We start from the raw sequence: 20849 nt of genomic DNA, 5'->3' as shown, positions 1-20849 counted from the left end.
ATGGATTCTGACACTCAGAAGCATGTTCACCAAATCTTCCATCTGCTCACATAGTTGAGTGCTAGGGAAAAGTTAAGCAAAAATTGGAGAGCAGCTCCTTAGGGTAGTAGAAGAATGGCTGCAGCCTCAGGGACATTGTTTTGGATTATTCATTGAATAGACATATGATCAGGACTTTTATAAAGTGATTTGGATAGTTGTTTGTGGTCATTGCACTACACAGCATGTCGGGAAGGATCGCCAAACTTAGTCAGAGTTAATGTTAAATTAACTTGCAATCCAGGCAAAATATCTCATCAGCAATAGACGCAAAACCTGCATCGTCAAAAAAAATGACACATTTACAGCAAGGCTCTTTTAATGTTGTATTCCCCCTCAATTTTTAAACCAAACTACAGTACATACTTAAAATAAGGCATGACACAATTTGTAAATTCCAAAATTTATAAACTATCCTAAGTTCCTGAACAGAAAACACCACATGTAAGAGTGTTTTTATTAAATTAGAATACAATGGATCACACCCGAATCAGTCCAAAGGCAAATACAGGTACTTTTGAGCTTTCACAATGTAAATATCCTGGACTCCCTAAGCATGCAAACAAAAACCCTGCTGTACCTCATGGACTAGTTTATAGCAGTGACCGTCTCCCTGTCAATGAAGCAACTCCTTAATAGCAGAAACAATGCTTACTGGCACCACACAAAGTTTTACCATAAAAGGCTAGAAATGGACAAGATAATGAACATTTATAAAATATAATAAAAAATATATACAGTGATAAAAGGTTAAGAACAGAAATAAAAGATTAAAATTATTTGCTGTGTACACTTCAGTATTTTTCCAGTTACTCAGGGCACCGTGGGTGAAGAGAGAACTCTGGTAGTTCCCATCATGCACTCTGTAACACATATTTCCCCTCTCACATACACTCAAGAACGTAGGTCTAAACACACATCTCTGTGACCATTTTAGTTATATCTTGCGAGTCAAATGGTTCTAGAGAACAAGCTTTAAGAAACAAAACAAAAATTGAAAAAAAGAAATATGCAACCAGCTTAAATGGTAATTAAAAAACAGGTTGTTTTTAACCACAGCATGCCAAATCATTCTTTGCACAAACTCTGGCAATGAAGGTTTATCTGTTTTCATTGTAGAATACAGTAACTTCATAAGCGTTTTGAGCAACAAAAACAAAATCTATACTTGTTTATGACCTACATAAAACATATTTACACTGGGTATTTGGCATATGTGCAATCATCTAGACTATCAGCTTTTTGTTCTGAAGTGTAAATGCATTCCAATTAGTATTCACATACTTGGGAAAATTCTTTTCAAAACTGGTGCTAATCCATAGTATATATTTAGGTTTCTTTTGAATCTTATTCTCTTTTTCTTTGTGTGGGTGTTTTCCATTTTGGTTCATTTGTGCTGATCTTTCCTGAATCACCAAAATAACATCAGTGGAAAACCTTCCCGGAATCATCTTAGATGAACCATTCCTTTTTACTCTCATCAATGGTTTCTGTGAAGTTGGGATCATTGTTCATTATAGCTGCATCGGCATTTTCAGCAGACTCAGCCCCCTTGGCCTCATTGGTGTGGTAGGTTCCTTTGTGGCGGAACATGTAACGGATCAAGAAGACTAAAGTGCAAAGGATGGTGAAGATTACGACTGCAATAACACCTAACAGAAAGAAAAAGATAATTAGTCAAGAGCTTAAAAAGTGAATGACTAGCCATATGGAATTATTTTTCTGTCAAAATTATTTTTCCTTGGAAATGTATTCTTTCCTGAAGACACTGACTCCTTGAAGAGGTTTGGTTCCACTGCTTGTCTTCCAGTACCTTGTCCAAGAGGACATTACTTGTGTGAGATCCCAGGCAGCAAATGGCATTGGGTTGTTTACTCAGTCGTTATGAGGTGAGGGGGTTGCTTTAAATTGCTCAAATTAAACTGCTCTCTCCAGCATTTTGTGTTTTTATTTCAGATTTCCAGCATACTCAGTTTTTTACTTTTACATATTTTTAAAATTCATTTATGGGATGTGGGCTTCGCTGGCTGGGCCAGCTTTTATTGCCCATCACTAGTTGCCCTGGAGAAGGCGGTGGTGAGCTACCTTCCTGAACCGCTGCAGTCCATGTGGTGTAGGTACACCCACAGTGCTGTTAGAAAGGAAGTTCCAGGATTTTGACCCAGCGACAGTGAAGGAACGGCGATATATTTCCAAGTCAGGATGGTGGAGTGACTTGGAGGGGAACTTCCAGGTGGTGGTATTAGCATCTATCTACTGCCCTTGTTCTTCTAGGTGGTAGTAGTCGTGGATTTGGAAGATGCTGTCAAAGGAGCCTTGGTGAATTCCTGCAGTGCATCTTGTAGATGGTACACACGGCTGCTACTGTGCGTCAGTGGTGGGGGGGATGAATGTTTGTGGATGTGGTGCCAATCAAGTGGACTGCTTTGTCCTGGACGGTGCCCAGCTTCTTCAGTGTTGTAGGAGCTGCACTCATCCAGGCAAGTGGGGAGTATTCCATCACATTCCTGACTGGTGCTTTGTAGATGGTGGACAGGCTTTGGGGAGTCAGGAGGCGAGTTACTTGTCGCATGATTCCTAGCCGTTGACCTGTTCCTGTAGCCACAGTATTTATATGACAAATCCAGTTCAGTTTCTGGTCAATGGTAACCCCCCAGGATGTTGATAGTGGGGGATTTAGTGATAGTAATGCCATCGAACATCATGGAGTGATGGTTGGATTCTCTCTTGTTGGAGATGGTCATTGCCTGACACTTGTGTGGCACGAATATTACTTGCCACTTGTCAGCCCAAGCCTGGATATTGTCCAGGTCTTGCTACATTTGGACATGGACTGCTTCAGTACCTGAGGAGTCATGAGTGGTGCTGAAAATTGTGCAATCAGCAGCGAACATCTCCCCTTCTGACCTTATGATGGAAGGAAGGTCATTGATGAAGCAGCTGAAGATGGTTGAGCCTAGGACACTACCCTAAGGAACTCCTGCAGTGATGTCCTAGAGCTGAGATGACTGACCTCCAACAACCACAACCATGTTACTTTGTGCTAGGTACGACTTCAACCAGCAGAGAGTTTTCCCACTGATTCCCATCGACTCCACTTTTGCTAGGGCTCCTTGATGTCACACATGGTCAAATGCTGCCTTGATGTCAAGGGCAGCCACTCTCACCTCACTTTGGGAGTTCAGTTCTTTTGTCCATGTTTGAACCAAGGCTGTAACAAGGTCAGGAGCTGGCGGAATCCAAACTGGGCATCAGTGAGCAGGTTATTGCTAAGCAAGTGCTGCTTGATAGCACTGTTGATGACCCCTTCCATTACTTTACTGATGATCAAGAGTAGACTGATGGGGCGGTAATTGGCCGGGTTGGACTTGTCCTGCTTTTTGTGTACAGGACATACCTGGGCAATTTTCCACATGGCCGGGTAGATGCCAGTGCTGTTGTTGTAATAGAACAGCTTGGCTAGGGGCACGGCAAGCTCTGGAGCACAAGTCTTCAGTACTATTGCCAGAATGTTTTCAAGGCCCATAGCCTTTGCAGTATCCAGTGCCTTCAGCTGTTTCTTTATATCACGTGAAGTGAATCGAATTGGCTCAAGACTAGCATCTGTGATGCTGGGGACCTCCGGAGGAGGCCGAGATGGATTATCCATTCAGCAATTCTGGCTGAAGATTGTTGCGAATGCTTCAGTCTTATCTTTTGCACAGGGCTCCTCCATCATTGAGGATGGGGATATTTGTGTTATCTAATACATTAGGCATTAAACACATGTGACTATCTGGGCATCCAGATGTAGCTAACTGCATTTTTGATTAGTAAATAAAAAAATGAATGATCTTAATATTCAATGCAGAGCATATGCACATTTACTTTGTAAATTACTTGGTAAGATGCTGACCTAAAGCAGAGTGTGTGACTTTCATCATCATTAAGTGCACTTTACTTTCTTGATTACTGCTTATCTTCTAAAATGATGTGTAACACGGGGAAACTACAGATTTCAACATGAGCCATTGTGTAGAGAGAGAGCTGTCATTGTGGTCAGCTCAACCAATCAGAACTAATTGCTCCAGGTGGGCAGAAGAAAGCAGATTCAAACAATTGCAAGCAGCTCCAACAGGGTACGTTATGGTGAAAGGCAAGAGGTATTCCCATTCTAGGTGGAGAGCAGAGGCAGGTCTGATGTGCCTCATGCACAGCAACTCTGCTTTTAACTGATGGACAAAACCCAGAAGCCGTACTAAGAAGGGTCATGAGGACTCGAAACGTCAACTCTTTTCTTCTCCGCCGATGCTGCCAGACCTGCTGAGTTTTTCCAGGTAATTCTGTTTTTGTTCTGGATTTCCAGCATCCGCAGTTTTTTGTTTTTAACTCTAAGATTTGTTGTGCCTGGTGCATTCATGACAGAATTTCAAACTTTGGTGAAAGACTAAATCTGCAGATTTTTGCATTGAATGGTGGCGGATGTTTGTTAAATAAATACGCATGTGAAGCACATTTACAATCCAGTTATATAGTTATTTCTGTCCTGACCTGTTATTTAACTGATTGTAAGTTATCAAGATGAGGTCATTAAATGCAATAATTCTTCTTCAGTGAAATCTTTTTTTTAAAGAAGTATTTTATGCATTCATAGTTGTATTCAACCAATGTTTAACACACAAAGAAAATACTTTGCACATGCTGCAGCAGCTTGACAATAAAATATATTTGCAAATTGAAATTTGAATTAGAAAATAAAGTTAAGTTCCTACTTTACTTCAATGATCAGTGAAACAGAACCTGATATCACTGCACCAGTGGAACCCAATTGTTGCAAGTGCCTGTGCATATTTTTCTGCCAGTTAAATTAGTTCAAAGAGCACCACCGTCAGTCCGAAACAAAGAGTGCAGCAACTTTACTATATCTTCAGGCGCTCAGCTTTCTGCTAATAAAGTAAACATTTCTTCTGAGCTAAATTAAGGGGGAATAAAACGTGCAACTGTTTTTGCAACTGTGTGGCAAAATTCAGGTGCAGATCTCCAATCCTCCTTTTGGCTGATTATCAACCTGAGCCAGACCATCAAGTGCTTCCCTTATGGAAGCAAAAACAAAGAATGAGCGATTCTGCTGCTGCTCTCAGCTAATTTTTCACAACTGCAGCTCTCTGGATGTAAGTTACTTGGGTGCTCTGATAGTGCAGAGTGCACCAAAAATTAAGGACAAACTATGTTTGGAATTGAAATGGATACTGTTCAAAAAACCTGCTGGTAATAAACTTGGTGTACTGGATGGGTTTCTTGTTAGAAACAGTAAACTATTTACATGGGTCCTGATGAGGCTACATGCTAGACCTTCTACAACTAGAAAACACTGCCCCTAAGATTACTTGCACTCAGGGCTAATTCGCCTGTACTTGATTCCCAAAGCAGTACGACAGGTATTACTTCCAAATTACTAAATTGCTGTTGCACATTTTATTCCCCCTTAACTTAGCTCAGAAAAACTGTTTATTAGCAGAAAGTTGAGCGCCTGAAGATATATTAACATAGCTGCACTCTTTGTTTCAGACTGACGGTGGTGCTCTTTCAATGCTGAACTAATTTAATTGGCAGAAAAATATGCATAGGAACTTGCAACAATTGGGTTCCACTGGTGCAGTGATATCAGGCTCTGTTTCACTGATCATTGAGGTGAAGTAGGAACTTAATTTTATTTTCTAATTCAAATTTCAATAAAGGAAGTTGTACTAAATCTTTATTAGTAAATGAATAAACATTTCAACAATAAAATGGTGTAACATGGCAACAGTCATATCGTATACAAGCACACTAGATAAGCTATAACTTCGTAATAAAAATATTTATAGGGTTTAAAGGTAATTTTCTGTGTTGTAATTTGTTTAAAGCTTTACTTTTGTCCATTAAGTGTCCTGATCTGTGATTGTTATATGACATGTTGCATGAACTGCATATGCAACAAATATATATGAACCTAGCCAGTGTTAATCTGTTTGAACTAGTTTCATTTGGGGTACATAATAACATAAATGGGTTTGATTTACAAGATATTTCAGACTCCTATTCCGTTTGAAACTTATTTGCAACTGATTTATTAGCCTATACGTTACACTCCAATATACCCAATAAATAAGTGCATCAGAGCTACAGTCCTCAAAGGAAACTAAGTTATTGGAAGCATATTGCATACTGCAAAGCTATTACAGGATTTTAGAAATTGATGAAAATAAAAGGACAAGGTGTTTCTCCAATACCAATGCTGGGAGTCACACAATAAATAAGCACAAACTACAGAGCAACGTGTCAGTGGGCCAAGTGAAGATAATTGGCCCAGATCTTCCGATCCCAATCGCGGCGAATGCTGAGACATTCAATCGATTGAGGGCTGTAACGCAGTTGGAAGTTCCAGGTCGCTGACTTACGTTGGAACCCTGTACTGCTGGTTCATGTGAAAGGATTCTGCGCGACACTCTGCTGATGATCCCACCGGGACTGTCATCACATAACTTGAGCTGTTTTCCTGTGACTTAACTACTTTTTTGGACTATTTATTAGGTGTGTTCCAAACAGGCATTTAAATCAGGAGGAGAATCTTCACACATCTGTTAGCCCCGGGTGCTGCTAAGCCCCTGACCCACAACCCCAACTCATTCCCACAAACATCTTGCAAACTAGCTCATCCGCCAACCTGCACTCCCCAAACCAAACCACATCCCCCCCCCCCCCCCCCCCCGCCCCCGCCATTATCCAGTGCCGGTCACCCCCTCCACCATCATGACTCTCCCACCACCCTGGCTCACCACACCCCACTCCTATCACTTCTCCCACATCCCATTGCCCAAATGGTACCCCTAGATTCTTAGTTACGCTGATGTCACAGCAGAGTTGGTGGTGCCGTTGTGGGAGTAAGAGTGGTAATGGTGAAAGGGGAGTTGACAGGTGAAACAGGGGTTCCTGGGGTTGGGGGAGAAGGGTGACGAGAGGGACTTGGGAGTGGGGGGGATGGGGTGAGCAGCAGCAAAGAGAAAAGGTGCACATCATAGGAGGAGGAGTGAGTGGGTGGGGAATCACAAAGAATGGGAAAGGGAGAGAGTGGCATCAGGAATGGGAGTGACTGGAGGGGACAAAAACAAAAACAGAATTACCTGGAAAAACTCAGCAGGTCCGCCAGCACCGGCGGAGAAGAAAAGAGTCGACGCCTCGAGTCCTCATGACCCTTCGACAGAACTAGGATTCACCTAGTTCTGTCGAAGGGTCATGAGGACTCGAGGCGTCGACTCTTTTCTTCTCCACCGGTGCTGCCGGACCTGCTGAGTTTTTCCAGGTAATTCTGTTTTTGTTTTTGTTTTGATTTCCAGCATCCGCAGTTTTTTGTTTTTATCTAGTGACTGGAGGGGCTTGAGCAGCACCAGCAGAGGAGAAGGGGGGGCTAGAATGAAGAATACATGTTGTGGCAGCCTTTGACAGGCAGCAGGACCAATGGGAAAAAATTGTAATTGCTTTAAAATGTTTGGGGAATCTGTAATTGTTTGAAAAGGACTTTTAAGAGTTTGTATCAATTGTAATGAGATCAGCTATAATTTTTGTATAATAAATACTGGCCCACATGACCTGGCATCCCTTGACCAGGAAGTAGTACCAAAGGAAAAAAAGTTAAAATACAGGTGCTAAGAGTTGAGATGGTTCTGGAAAGATGTGTGCCATTTGCATGGGTGGAACCCGGTTTATATGGAAGCTGCTGTCTGTGGATAATCGGCTAAGTCCTTGAAGCAAATGGACCGTTCCTCCGTGACACTCTTCTTTCATAATCCAATACTTCATCCCCTTCCCATGGCACATCCTGTGCATCTGCCTCTTTACCTCCTCCCTCTTCACTGTCCAAGGCCCCAAACACTCCTTCCAGGTGAAGCAGTGATTTACTTGTACTTCTTTCAATTTATTCTACTGTATTTGCTGCTCAGAATGCAGTCTCCTCGACTTTAGGCAGGCAAAACGCAGACTGGGTGAGCGCTTTGCAGAATATCTCCATTCGGTCCGCAAGCATGATCGTGACCTTCCAATTGCCTGTCATCTCAATTCACCACTTTGCTCTCACACTCACGCATCTATCCTCATCCTGCTGCAATGTTCCAGTGAAGCCCAAGGCAAGCTCAAGGAACAGCACCTCATCTTCCAATTTGGCACGTCACAGCCTTCTGGACTCAACAACCTTCTGGAATTCAACAACTTAAGCCAATGAGCTCTGACTTACATTGTGTATTTTTTCCCCCTAGCGCCAGTCTGTATCTTGTTTTAATGACCTGTAAAGGTCAGACAGTGCTGATCTTTATTCTGCTATTAACACCTACTCTGGACCAATGCTTTATTCCTTTACTACTAACATTACCACTCTCTTTGCCTTTTGTTCCATGATCTCTTTGTCATTTAATCTCCCCCAGCTTTCTAAATTATCCCTGACCTCCCCTTTTGCACCACCTGCCCCCTACTCCTTCTTCAACAGCATAAAACCCATCACATTTCCACATCTCTTCAGTTTTGAAGAGCTATATTAGCTTGAAATATAGCTCTGTTCCTTGCTCCACAGTTGCTGCCAGACCAGCTGAGTTTTTCCACCTTCCACCCACTGTAGACTTGAGCTCATCCAAAACTTTGCTGCCCGTATCCTAACACGCACCAAGTCCTGTTCACCCATCACTCCTTTGCTTGCTGACCTAAATTAGCTCCAAGTGTGACAATTTCTCAATTTTAAGGACCCCAGTTCTCTCTGAGCTGCTAATATTTTGAATATGAAAGTCTCACATTGTACTGATCTTTATGATTCAATTTTAAAACCATTTCAATTATTTAATTATAGGTGATAAATAATTATAAAATGGTAAGGAATGTCCTTTCCTCTTTTCCAATTGGAATGTAGGTGTACCAATTATTGAATATTGCTCACCTTGATGAAATTGAGAACAAGGCTTGGATTCAAGTAAAGAGAACTCTCGGATGACCATAAATGACCCAGGTTCTTAACAGCAACAGTTATCGAACACGAAGATGTTTTCTATATTGTTCAATCTAACCCACAAAGGGAAAGCCCCTATTTCCATGGGATTTGTTTCATACTTAGCGATTTCCTGAGACTCCAACACTTACCACCAATAATTGCCGAGTTTCGATTCACTCCATCTGTGATGGTACTCTCTTCATTGTATGGAAACTCTGCACTAGCTGAAAATGAAAATAAACTTTATGTCAGAAACCTAATAACTCTCCTTTGGTTAATTAGATTGGGCTAATTAAAAGAAATGCGAAAGAGTTTTACTAGGAAATGGTTCAGCTTTTAGGAGTTGAAGAGTTCTGCAGGAACCTTTTGGCTTTGAGAAACACGTGGTTATTTTAAGAAATTAACAAGATGGGATTGGGGCCAAGCAGTATTTTCAGCATTGATACTAAACGTGAGCAAATTCTTGCTGGATTGCTTAGTGCTGTTGACTTCTGTAGGTCAAAAAACTAGGGTTCCTAAATACAATGTATATTCTTTAACACTATAAACATATTTAAATAACATTTTCTTCTAAAGCACATTAACATGTTGAACAGCGTTTGATATCACTCTCATCTCTGATTCAAAAGTTTGTTGGTTCAAGCCCCTGCTAGACTTTGGGCAGAATTTTGCCCTAGGTTGGCAGGCGGGCAGCCGAACTCTGCCACCGAAGTGGGTCCTGCTGCCATTTTGAGCTATGTGCTTCCGGATTCCCCATCTGTCAAAGTGCTGTCTCAGGGAGATCGGTGAAAGTTTTACAAACATAATAAATAAATAAAAAAAATTATAAACGTCCCCCTCATGTGACAATGTCACACAAGATGGGACGTGTTAATAAATATCACATAAAATTTATTAAACATTTTTAAAGCGGACATGAAACCTCATCCCACCAGTGGATGAGGTTTTATGTATTTTCTATTGCCAGCTGGGGCTCCTGGCCTGCCCGCGAGCCTTAAGGTTGGATGGGCAGGGCCTTTAACTACCTTAATTATCCTGCCAATGGCCTTAATTGGCCATTGACAGGTTGGCGGGCGGACAGCTGATTTCACTGCCTGCCCGCCTTCCTCAATATTTAAATGGACTGGGAAAACGGTGGGGGTTCTTCCCAATGTCATTCCATGTCATTTTCCCGTCAGCAAGCAGGCCCCAACCTCAAATCGCTGACGGGAAAATTCAGGCCTTTAAAAAAATTTGTTGAGAGATGTGGGCATCGCTTGCTAGGCAAGCATTTATTGTCCATCCCTAATTGCCCTTGAGAAGGCTGTGATGAGCTACCTTTTTGAGCCGCTTCAGCCATGTGACGTAGGAAGGGAATTCCTGGATGCTGACTTTATAATTGTGAAAGAACGGTGATATAATTCCAGTCAGGGTAATGTGTGATTTAGAGGGGAATTTGAAGGTGGTGGTGCTTCCATGCATCTGCTACCCTTGTCCTTCTGGGTGGTAGAGGTTGCGGGTTTGTAAAGTGCTGTCAAAAGAGCCTTGGGGAGATGCTGCAGTGCTTCTTGTAGATGATACACGCTGCAGCCACTGTGCGTTGGTGGTTGAGGAAGTGAATGCTTAAGGTGATGGACAGGGTGCCAATCAAGCGGCTGCTTTGTCCTGGATGGTGTCGAGCTTCTTCAGTGTTGTTGAAGCTGCACACATGCAGGCAAGGGGAGAATATTCCATCACACTCCTGACTTGTGCCTTGTAGATTGTAGACAGGCTTTGGGGAGTGAGGAGTTGAGTTACTTGCTGCAGAATTCCCAGCCTCTGACCTGCTCTCGTAGTCACATTATTTATATGGCTAGTCCAGTTCGGTTTCTAGTCAATGGTAACCCCCCCAGGATGTTGATAGTGGGGAATTCAGCAATGCAAATGTTGAAGATTGTCATTCCCTGGCAGCTGTGTGGCACAAATATTATTTGCCACTTATTAGCCCAAGCCTGAATATTGTCCAGGTCTTACTACATATGGACATAGAGTGCTTCAGCATCCGAGGAGTCACAAATGGTGAACATTGTGCAGTAATCCATGAACATCCCTACTTCTGACCTTATGTTGGAGGTAAAGTCTTTGATGAAGCAGCTGAAGATAGTTGGGCCTAGGACACTACCCTGAGGAACTCATGCAGTGACATCACAGGACTGAATTGATTGACCTCCAACAACCACAAAAATCTTCCTTTATCCAAGGTACGACTCCAACCAGTGGGGAGTTTTCCTCCCGATTCTCATTAACTTGAGTTTTGCTAGGGTTCCTTGATACCACGCTTGGTCAAATGCTGTCTTGATGTCAAGGGCAGTCACTCTCACCTCACCTCTGGAGTTTAACTCTTTTGTCCATGTTTAGATCAAGGCTGAAATGAGTTCAGGAGCTGAGTGATCCTGACGCAACCCAAACTGAGCATCATTGAGCAGGTTATTGCTAAGTAAGTGCCACTTAATAGTACGGTTGATGATACCTTTGCTAATGATCAAGAATAGACTGATGGGGTGGTAATTGGCTGGGTTGAATTTGTCCAGCTTTTTGGGGATAGGACATACCTGGGCAGTCTTCCACATTGCTGGGCAGATGCCAGTGTCGTAGCTGTACGGGAACAGCTTGGCTAGGGGTGCAGCTAGTTCTGGAGCACATGTCGTCAGTACTATTGCTGGAATATTGTCAGGGTTCGTTGCCTTTGCAGTATCATTTGCTTTCAGCCATTTTTTGATATCCCATGGAGTCATGTGAATTGGCTGAAGACTGACATATATGATGCTGGGGACCTCCAAAGGAGGCCAAGATGGATCATCCACTTGGCACTTCTGCCTGAATATTGTAGCAAATGCTTCAGCCTTACCTTTTGCACTGATGTGCTGGGCTCCTGCATCACTGAAGATGGGGATATTTCTGGAGCCTCCTCCACCACCAATGAGTTGTTTAATTGTCCACCACCATTCACGATTGGATGTGACAGGACTGCAGTGATTAGATCTAATCTGTTGTTTGTGGGATTGCTAAGCTCTGTCTAACGCATGCAGCTTCTGCTGTCTGGCATGCAAGTAGTCCGACACTGGAGCTTCATCAGGTTGACAGCTGTTTTAGGTGTGCCTGGCGCTGCTCCTGGCATGCCCTCCTGTCTTCTTTATTGAGCCAGGGTTGATCCCATGGCTTGATGGTAATGGTATGAGTTTCAAATTGTGGTTGAATATAATTCTGCTGCTGATGGCGCCTCATGGACACCTAGTTTTGAATTGCTAAATCTGTTCAAAATCTATCCCATTCAGCATGGTGGTGGTGCTACACAATGGAGGGTATCCTCAATGTGAAAGCAGAACTTTGTTTCCTCATGGACTGTGTGGTGGTCACTCCTACCAACACTGTCATGGACAGACTAATCTGCGACAGGTAGATTGGTGAGGTAGAGGTCAAGTAGGTTGTCCCCACTTGTTGCTTCCTTCGCCACCTGCCGCAGACCAAGTCAAGAAGCTATGTCCTTTAGGACTTGGCTAGCTCAGTCAATCGTGATGCTACCAAACCACTGTCCATGATAGATTTTTTTGGGGCAAATAATAGAGGCGTAGAGCTGCCTCAAAGAGGCTGAAGGATTTTAAAATGAAAAATAAACTTTTTACATCTATGAACACGTCCGCAAAAATGACTCAGTCACATGAAGAGGGACATGTAAAAAAGGATATTAAAAATTAAATTTTTTTTTAAAGTAACCAATGGAAACCTCATCCTGTCTGTGGATGAGGTTTCGTTAAAAATGCAAAGGCCGCCTGGCCTATTCACCTGCCCGCCAACTAAATGGTTGAGTAGGCAGCAAAAAATGCAACTTAATTAATTACTCAAGGATCTTAATGGGCCTCTTAATTGTCAGTGGGCACACTGCTGCTCTCGTGCACGCCCGCTGACCGAAAGATCGTGAGAGTGCATGCTCGCCTGATGTCATCGTGCACTATTTCACTCCCGAAGGATGATGAATTCTGCCCTATATACACTGGGTGAAGTAGTAATATTGTGATGTACTGAAAATTAATATTGTGATGTACAGGAAGGTGCAGCACAGAGGGATTTGGAGGTCCTCATGCATGAATCCCAAAAAGCTAGTATGCAAATGGAATGTTGGTCTTTATTTCAAAGGGAATGGGGTATAAAAATAGGAAAATCTTGCTAAATCTATACAAGGCACTAGTTAGATGACACCTAGAATACTGTGAACAATTTTGGTCCCCTTATCTAAGGAAGGTATACTGGCATTGGAGGCAGTCCAGAGAAAGTTCACTAGGTTGATCCCAGGTATGGAGGGATTTTCTTATGAGGAAAGGTTGAGTAGGTTGCACCTGTACTCATTGGAGTTTAGAAGAATGAAAGGTGATCTTATTGAAACATATAAAATAATTAGGGGGTTTGATAGGATAGATGCTGAGAGGTTGTTTCCCCTTGTGGGGGAGTCTAGGGCCAGAGGGCATAATCTCAGAGTAAGGGATCACCCATTTAAGGCAGAGATGAGGAGGAATTTCTTCTTTCAGAGGGTAGTGAATCTGTGGAATTCCTTACTGCAGAGGGTTGTAGAGGCTGGGTTGTTAATTATATTCAAGGCTGAGATAGACAGTAAAGAAATAGAGGATTATGGGGAAAAGGCAGGAAAGTAGAGTTGAGGATTATCAGATCATTCACGATCTCATTGAATGGTGGAGCAGACTCGATAGGTCGAATGGCCTACTTCTGCTCCTACGTCTTATGGTCTAGCTGAAGTGCAATATCACAAAAACTAAATAAAGTAGAATTTCCAACAGGCTTCTCTCAATCGTCCTTTGTAATTTTGATGGAAAATCTGTGGAAATCATGAGGGATTACTGAAGGATATAATCAAAGTGTAAAATTATGCTGAAGTTATATGGAACCCTGGTTAGACCACACTTGGGAGTGCTGTTTACAGTTCTGGTTGCCATCTTATGAAAATGATATACAGGCACTGCAGCAGGTGCAAAAAAATATTTACAAGAATGATACCAGAAATATAAGGTTATACCTATCAGGAAATGAAGAACAGGTTTGGTCTCTTCTGAAAAGAGAAGGCTGAGGTGTTAGCTAAAGGAAGGCTTTTAAATTCTTAAACATTTTGATAGAGTGGGTAGAGACAGCATGTTTCCACTTGTGGAGGAAAGCATAACTAGAGGCCATCAACATATGATAGTCACCAAGAAATGAAATAGGGAATTCAGAAGAACCTTCTTTACCAAGAGAGTGATAAGAATGCGGAACTCACTACTTCAAATGGTTGAACAAATAGATGTACTGTACTTAAGAAAAAGCTTCATAAGTGTATGAAGATGTGAATAGAGGGTTATGCTGATAGAATTAGATGAGGAAGCATGGGGGAAGGCTCGGGTGGAACATAAATACTGGACTGGGTTGAATGGCCTGTTTCTGTGTTGTACATTCTATTTGATTCGATGTCACATACTACTGGCAACAATCTTTCAAATAGCAGCACCTGAATTATTTATGAAGTTCAGCACCTCACATAGATTAGGTGAACATGGCTGCACATCACATGGATTAGTTGAACATGGCAGCATTCTTGTGGTGTTAGGCTGGGTGAATGGTGAGAAATCTCAGATTAGATTGGGTAACTCTTGTTCACATTCTAAGGTTGAGGTCAAAAGCTGCATCATCAGATTTTCAGTTCTGACCCCAAACAGATGGGCCCTCTGTGTGTGGCCTTGGCACGCGCACAAGGTTAGAGTTGGAATGCGTGAAACATTTTTAGCTTCAGGCCTCATTTAAGTTTTACCAGTAAACTTGGGCACCAAATGGTGCTCTAGCTTGTCTGTTTTGCACCAAAGAAAACAGGCTAACCTTTGTATGGAGCTGGCAGGCAGGCACAGCCAGTTTTGGGGGTTAGGGCAGAGAAAAGAGAACATACTGACAGCAAGGTTTTGTGGGGATAGGAGGAGCCTCCTGACTTCACAGAATTCATTAAAAAATACTCATCCAGTGTGTCCCCAGCAGCAAGGGTTTTCTAATGCTTAGAAAAATGAAACAAACCTGCATTTGATATGGCTCCACTTAGTTTTTACAAGAAAATTGCAACTGATTTGCTATAATTGGCATTAGACTCTGATTTGCATATTTAAACAGCCTACTGTCTGGGTTTTTGGCACTGGACGTACATTTTTAGGCAGGCAACTGAATGTCCAAGCTCACACACCGGATTCTAATCTACTTGTTTATCAGGCAAGAAAGAGGCTGTCGGCAGTTAGGAACAGGAGTAGACCACTCAGTCCTTTGAGCCTGTTCTGCCATTCAAATAGATCATGGTTGATCAGCATTCAATTGATATTTCCCCTATCTTACCCAACCACTTGGTTAGGGAAGGGTTAGTTTTGAGTGAGCCAGACTTCCCACAGATGTTCTATAAATACAGTCACCTGAAAAACAGCAACATTTTAATTTTACTACTTGAGCATGCAAGAGAGAAATAGGCCATTACTCCTAGAGGAATAGAATGCCCTTTTCCAGCTACATTTGTACAAAATAAATTATGGAAGCAAATAAAAGAGAAAAAATAATTTCATCCCATAAAATAGGTTTTATTGCTTCTCATGCCGCCTACTGCCATATTGCCTCCATAACCTGGATATATGAGGAAAAACCTAAAGAATTCATGAGTATTAAACAGTGTTCATTCCATTAAAAAATTTGAACACAGCGGTAATTGTGTAACTACTAAATTCATTGTAAGCACATTGTATTTGGTAACTAAATCTATGCTCAATTATGTGCATCAACACTAAGAAAGCCTACAGAACAAATCAAAATAATTTGAGCAATAATGAAAATTAACTCTTAGGCTAATTTATCTGATCGAGCCATTTGTTAAAATGACAGGAGGCTAGTTCCATGCAAAATGAAACTAAATGAACCATTACAAGTAGCTGAAAGATTTTCTACAAAACATTGATTATGCTAATGCAACACAAGCATATTAATACACAGAATCCACTGAACATACATAACCTCAGAACTGGATTCCGAATTCTTACCAAAATGCCTTTGATTTTATTTATTTTTGCTCTTGGGACAATGGTGATGCTATCATGAGAGTATTGATTACCCCCTCCAAGTTTCCCTGGGGACTGGATTTTCCCCCCTGCTGGCATGTTTGATGTCAGGGGTGGGATGCGGGGGTGTACAGTGGGCCTTGCAGTATGCATATGTGGCCTGCCCACCGCTTTTCCGCCTACCCTGACTGGTCTTGAATGTTTGGGGGGGGGGGGTGCGTCGGTGCAAGGGAGAGGGCAGTGCAGGTGCCCGCCCTTGGAGCTACTGATGCCCTTAAGTGCCTCATCCTGCCTCTGCCGCTATTTTACACGTGGCAGCTTTTACTGTGCAGGCAGGTGTCGATCAAGGTGTGGGAACATCCTTTGTGAGTCCCCTGTGCCTCTCGGAGGCATCCCTCCCCTCCCCACTAAGGTCATTGACTCCCCCACTTAACACTCCCCAATGGCCTCTAAAACCGAGCTCCCCAACCCCTCGATAAAAGCAAAATACTGCGGATGCTGGAAATCTGAAACAAAAACAAAAATTGCTGGAAAAACTCAGCAGGTCTGACAGCATCTGTGGAGAGGGAGAGAGAGTTAACATTTCGAGTCCATATGACTCTTCATCAGAACTAAAGTTCTAATGAAGAGCCATACAGACTCGATTCCACAGATGCTGTCAGACCTGCTGAGTTTTTTCAGCAATTTTTGTTTTTGTCTCCCCAACCCCTCACTTGGGCCTGCCAGCCAGGCCCCACCAAAACCCTGGACTTACTTTTGGACCGGATTCTATAGCCTCCTCTTCTTCGGGGACTGGCTGTAGTTCCAAGCAGTGGCTGCCACTCCAACCCGGTTCTGCTGGGTATACAGAGCTGCTGGCCAACTGGATTGTCTGGCAGCTCTTTAAGGTGGAACCTCCTCTCCAGGTGGTCTAATTGAAGCTCCACCAAGTGTAAAATGGCTATAGAGTAGCTGATTTTCTGAGAGCAAGCTCCCAACAGACCTTTTAGTCAGGGACCAGGTACATGGTGCCCTGTAAAATCCAGCTTTAAGAGTCATTGTGGGACAGAAATTAAACGAAGGCCAGAGTGGGTAGGGGTGGCTGGTTCTTTTCCTGATAAGGTCAATAGTAAACCAGTTGGGTTTTTACAAGAATCCAGAAGCTTTTTATTTAATTAAAAGATATTCCTCCCATCCTGAACCCACAAATTGCAAAATTTAGTGAACTGAATTCACAGCTTGGTATAGTGAGATTTCAACTCACGATCCCTGGGCCTGTATCCTAAATACCAGACTAACATTATGACTGGTGAATCACCCGTGACATTTCTCATGGAAAATCAGCAGAAGCAGTCCCTCTGTTTCCTGTGTTTGTACCATTTTGTTGCCAGTTCTTCCTGTGCCTGTTCTGTTTCACTTTAGGGGGAGACGGTAGCTTCGTGGTAATATCACTGGACTAATAATCCAAGCTAATACTTGGGGAGCATGGATTTAAATCCCATGGCAGCTGGAAGATTTTAAATTCAATTAATAAATCTGGAATTGAAAGTTCTCTCAGAAATGAAGTGCCATGAAACTACTGATTGTCGCAAAAACCCACCTGGTTCACTAATGTCCTTTAGAAATAGAAATCTCCCATCCTTATGTGGTCTGGCTTACATGCTGCAACTCCAGATCCACAGCAATGGTGGTTGACTCTTAACTGCCCTCTGAAATGGCCTAGTAAGACACTTAGTTCAAGGGCAATTCGGAGGGGCAACAAATGCTGGCCTCGTCAGTGACACCTACATCCAATCAAAATAATATAAAAATAAGTATTTCTTTCATTTGTGTTCTGTTTTCTCTCTCCTTCCTTTGTTGATCTTGTTTCTGTTTCTCTGCTTTCTTGGGTCACTTGAGGTGATGGGGTTGCATAGGTAGCATGGCTTGAGTGTGTTGCGTTTCACAGTTTACTGATAGTTAATGTTCTATCAATTCTGCCTCTGTGTTTCACTGCATTTCATCCCACCTATTCCCTGCACTATGCTAACTAAAGCTGTTTTGCAGAACTGAGTTAGGGGGAGATGGTGGTGCAGTGGTGATGTCACTGGACTGGAAATCCATAGGCCCAGGCTAATGCCCTGGGGACATGTGTTCAAGTCCCACCATGGTGGAATTTAACTTCAATTAATAAATCTGAAATTGAAATCTAGGGAAGAATTTTACGGTCAGCGAGTGGGGTGGGGCCCACTTGCTGGCACGTAAAATAACATGTGGTGACGGCGGGCGGGCGTCCCGATATCACAGTGCATCATTTAGATTTTCAGTTTGGCGGGTGCGCATTCGACTCGGCTGCGCACCCGCTGAACTGTCAAAGGCCTATTAAGGCCATTAAGAAAGTAATTAAAGTGGTTAAGAATGCTGCCTGTCCAATCTTAAGGTTGGTGGGCAGGTGAAGTGCCCAGGCAGCCTTCACATTTTTCATGAAACCTCATACACGGGTGGGATGCGGTTTCATGAAAGGATTATTAATTAAATAAAATTTTAAAAAAAATTTCACTGACATGTCCCAGCTCATGTGACACTGTCACCTGAGGGGACATGTCTTAAAATATTTTCCTTTCTTTATTTAAATGTTTAAACTATAAACTAATCTCCCTGAGGCACAGAGGTGCCTCAGGGAGATCTCTGAGCTCTTTCGGTGGGAAAATTCTGCCCCTAGTCTCAATAATGGTGACCGTGACAAAAAGCCACCAGGTTCACACTAATGTCCTTTAGGGAAGGAAATCTGTCATTCTTACCTGATCTAGCCTACATGTGACTCCAGACCTGTAGCAATATGATTAACTTAACTGCCCTCTGGAATAGCCTAGCAAGTTCTCAGTTCAAGGGTAATTAGGGATGGGCAACAAATGCTGGCTTTGCCAGCGACACCTAAATCCCATGAAAATAAAAAAAAATCACAACTTTTTTTTAAAAAGAAGTGTTAAAAATAAATGAGTGTGCAAGATGGGGTAGGCGATGTGTGTAAAAATTCATGTAGGGTATAAACAGCAACAGCCAAATGGCCTGTTTCTGCGCTGTAAATAACTGCAATAGAAATAAATTGTTGGCTGGCAGCTTTTATCTATGAACAGGCAAAAGAGGAATAGGCAGAAGTCTTTGCATAGGTTTTGCTAAATTATTTTGAGCAAATACTGGACGATGCAAAAAATCAGCTCCAATTTTAACATAACTTGACTCCAGTGTTATCACTGGAAACTGGCAAAGCCCAGAGGACACACCATTATTCAGCACCAAAGCTGAAAATAGTAAAGGAGAAGAAGGCAGCAGGGCTTTTAAACTTCACTAAGATAAAAGCAAAAAACTGCAGATGCTGGAAATCCAAAACAAAAACAAAAACAAAAATACCTGGAAAAACTCAGCCGGTCTGGCAGCATCTGTGGAGAGGAGCACAGTTAACGTTTCCAGTCCACATGACTCTTCAACAGAACCGCCCTTGGGAGTTGCCAGCCAATTACACTGGCTGGCAGCTCCAGGAGTCCTGGCAGCACCAAGATCTCATAATTGGGCACTGCCGGGACTGCAACCTGTCCCAAGAAGGCAGCCCAATGGATCCTGGAGTTAGACAAGTCCAGGATATTGAGCGAGGAGGCCAACCATATTATGGCGTGGGCAGTGTGTTATCAGGGTCAAGTGGTTTGTTAACAAGCTCAATTGACCCTTGATTATTTATTTAAATATGGCGGGCAGGCTGCCAATTTCAGCATCTGTCCACCTACTGTCTTATGGGAGTGAGCACCTGTCCTATTTTATGTGCCCCACAACCCCACCAAAAACACATCTGGTTTTGTTTTTTATTAGAAACCATTTGGGTAACATAATTGTTTAAAATGCTGCCACTTTCAATATGGGGGGTAGGTTAAAGGCCAGATGTAACATTTTATAGCAACATCATATTCTGATGTCATAAAGGACCCAAAAAAGGGTGCAAATATCAGTGTTGTTACTATAAAAGGCAGGTAAGAAGTTTGGAAAGAAACTTAAGATTTTAATCAGATGTAAAATGGGAGTGACCAACTGTTTAAAACAATTCACGTGATGACTGTTGTAGGGTGTTGGATACCGTTCGGTAGGTCTTAATGAAGTCTTCATAGTCTTGAATGGGTTAACTGTATGTATTTATAAACTATAAGAGCTATGTACATATATACAGTAAAGGGTTCAAGCTAGGAGCTGTCTCCATGCTTGCTTGTGCACATGGCTCTGTGCAATGCTAGACAGACCCCTAGCTGTGGGTCAGGTGTTCTCCTACATCATTGTGTGAATGGTACTGTATTCAGTCCTATGTTAACCCTATATGTGCCAGACTCTTATGCTACAATGACTGCCACTCTTCTAACCTTATAGTTGTTCAGTTAAATACTTACTTAAATCCCTCCTCATTTTTCACAGTTTCTGATATGATATATGCTGATGGTTATATACACATATACACACGAATCAAGTCATTGATCTCACATTGTGAGTGCTGCTAGAGAGTGATGCCAATGTGAATAGGTGGAGATAATCTGATGAAAATAACAGAAAATATTCTTAAAAAATGTCCTGTTACAAGTTTAATTTACATGGTTCCTGGGAAACAATGTAGTACAATTAGATACTAGACTTTACTTGTGTGACCTTCCAGTAAATTCACAGAAATTCTGGCAGATCCGTAATGGATGAGTGACCCTTCCAGCTCAATCTTTCTCTCTGCCCAGGCAACAAGGTCAAAATTACAC

The 20849-nt window shown here is 42.3% G+C and overlaps 1 protein-coding gene across 1 annotated transcript in view; it reads right to left on the bottom strand.

The window, feature by feature from the left end:
- Positions 1 to 340: 340 nt before the first annotated feature.
- Positions 341 to 20849, bottom strand: part of cntnap2a (contactin associated protein 2a) — a 1656857-nt gene continuing 1636348 nt past the window's right edge. Inside the window, exons 24-25 of the mRNA XM_041183966.1 lie at positions 9178 to 9252; positions 341 to 1691 (exon numbers count right to left, since the gene is read on the bottom strand). Of these exons, the coding sequence (XP_041039900.1) occupies positions 1492 to 1691; positions 9178 to 9252 (275 nt within the window). The 3' untranslated portion in view covers positions 341 to 1491. The remainder of the gene's footprint in view (positions 1692 to 9177; positions 9253 to 20849) is intronic.

Source organism: Carcharodon carcharias, chromosome 3, assembly GCF_017639515.1.
Source record: "Carcharodon carcharias isolate sCarCar2 chromosome 3, sCarCar2.pri, whole genome shotgun sequence".
Lineage (NCBI taxonomy): Eukaryota > Metazoa > Chordata > Chondrichthyes > Lamniformes > Lamnidae > Carcharodon > Carcharodon carcharias.
This window is presented reverse-complemented; position numbering and strand designations above follow the sequence as displayed.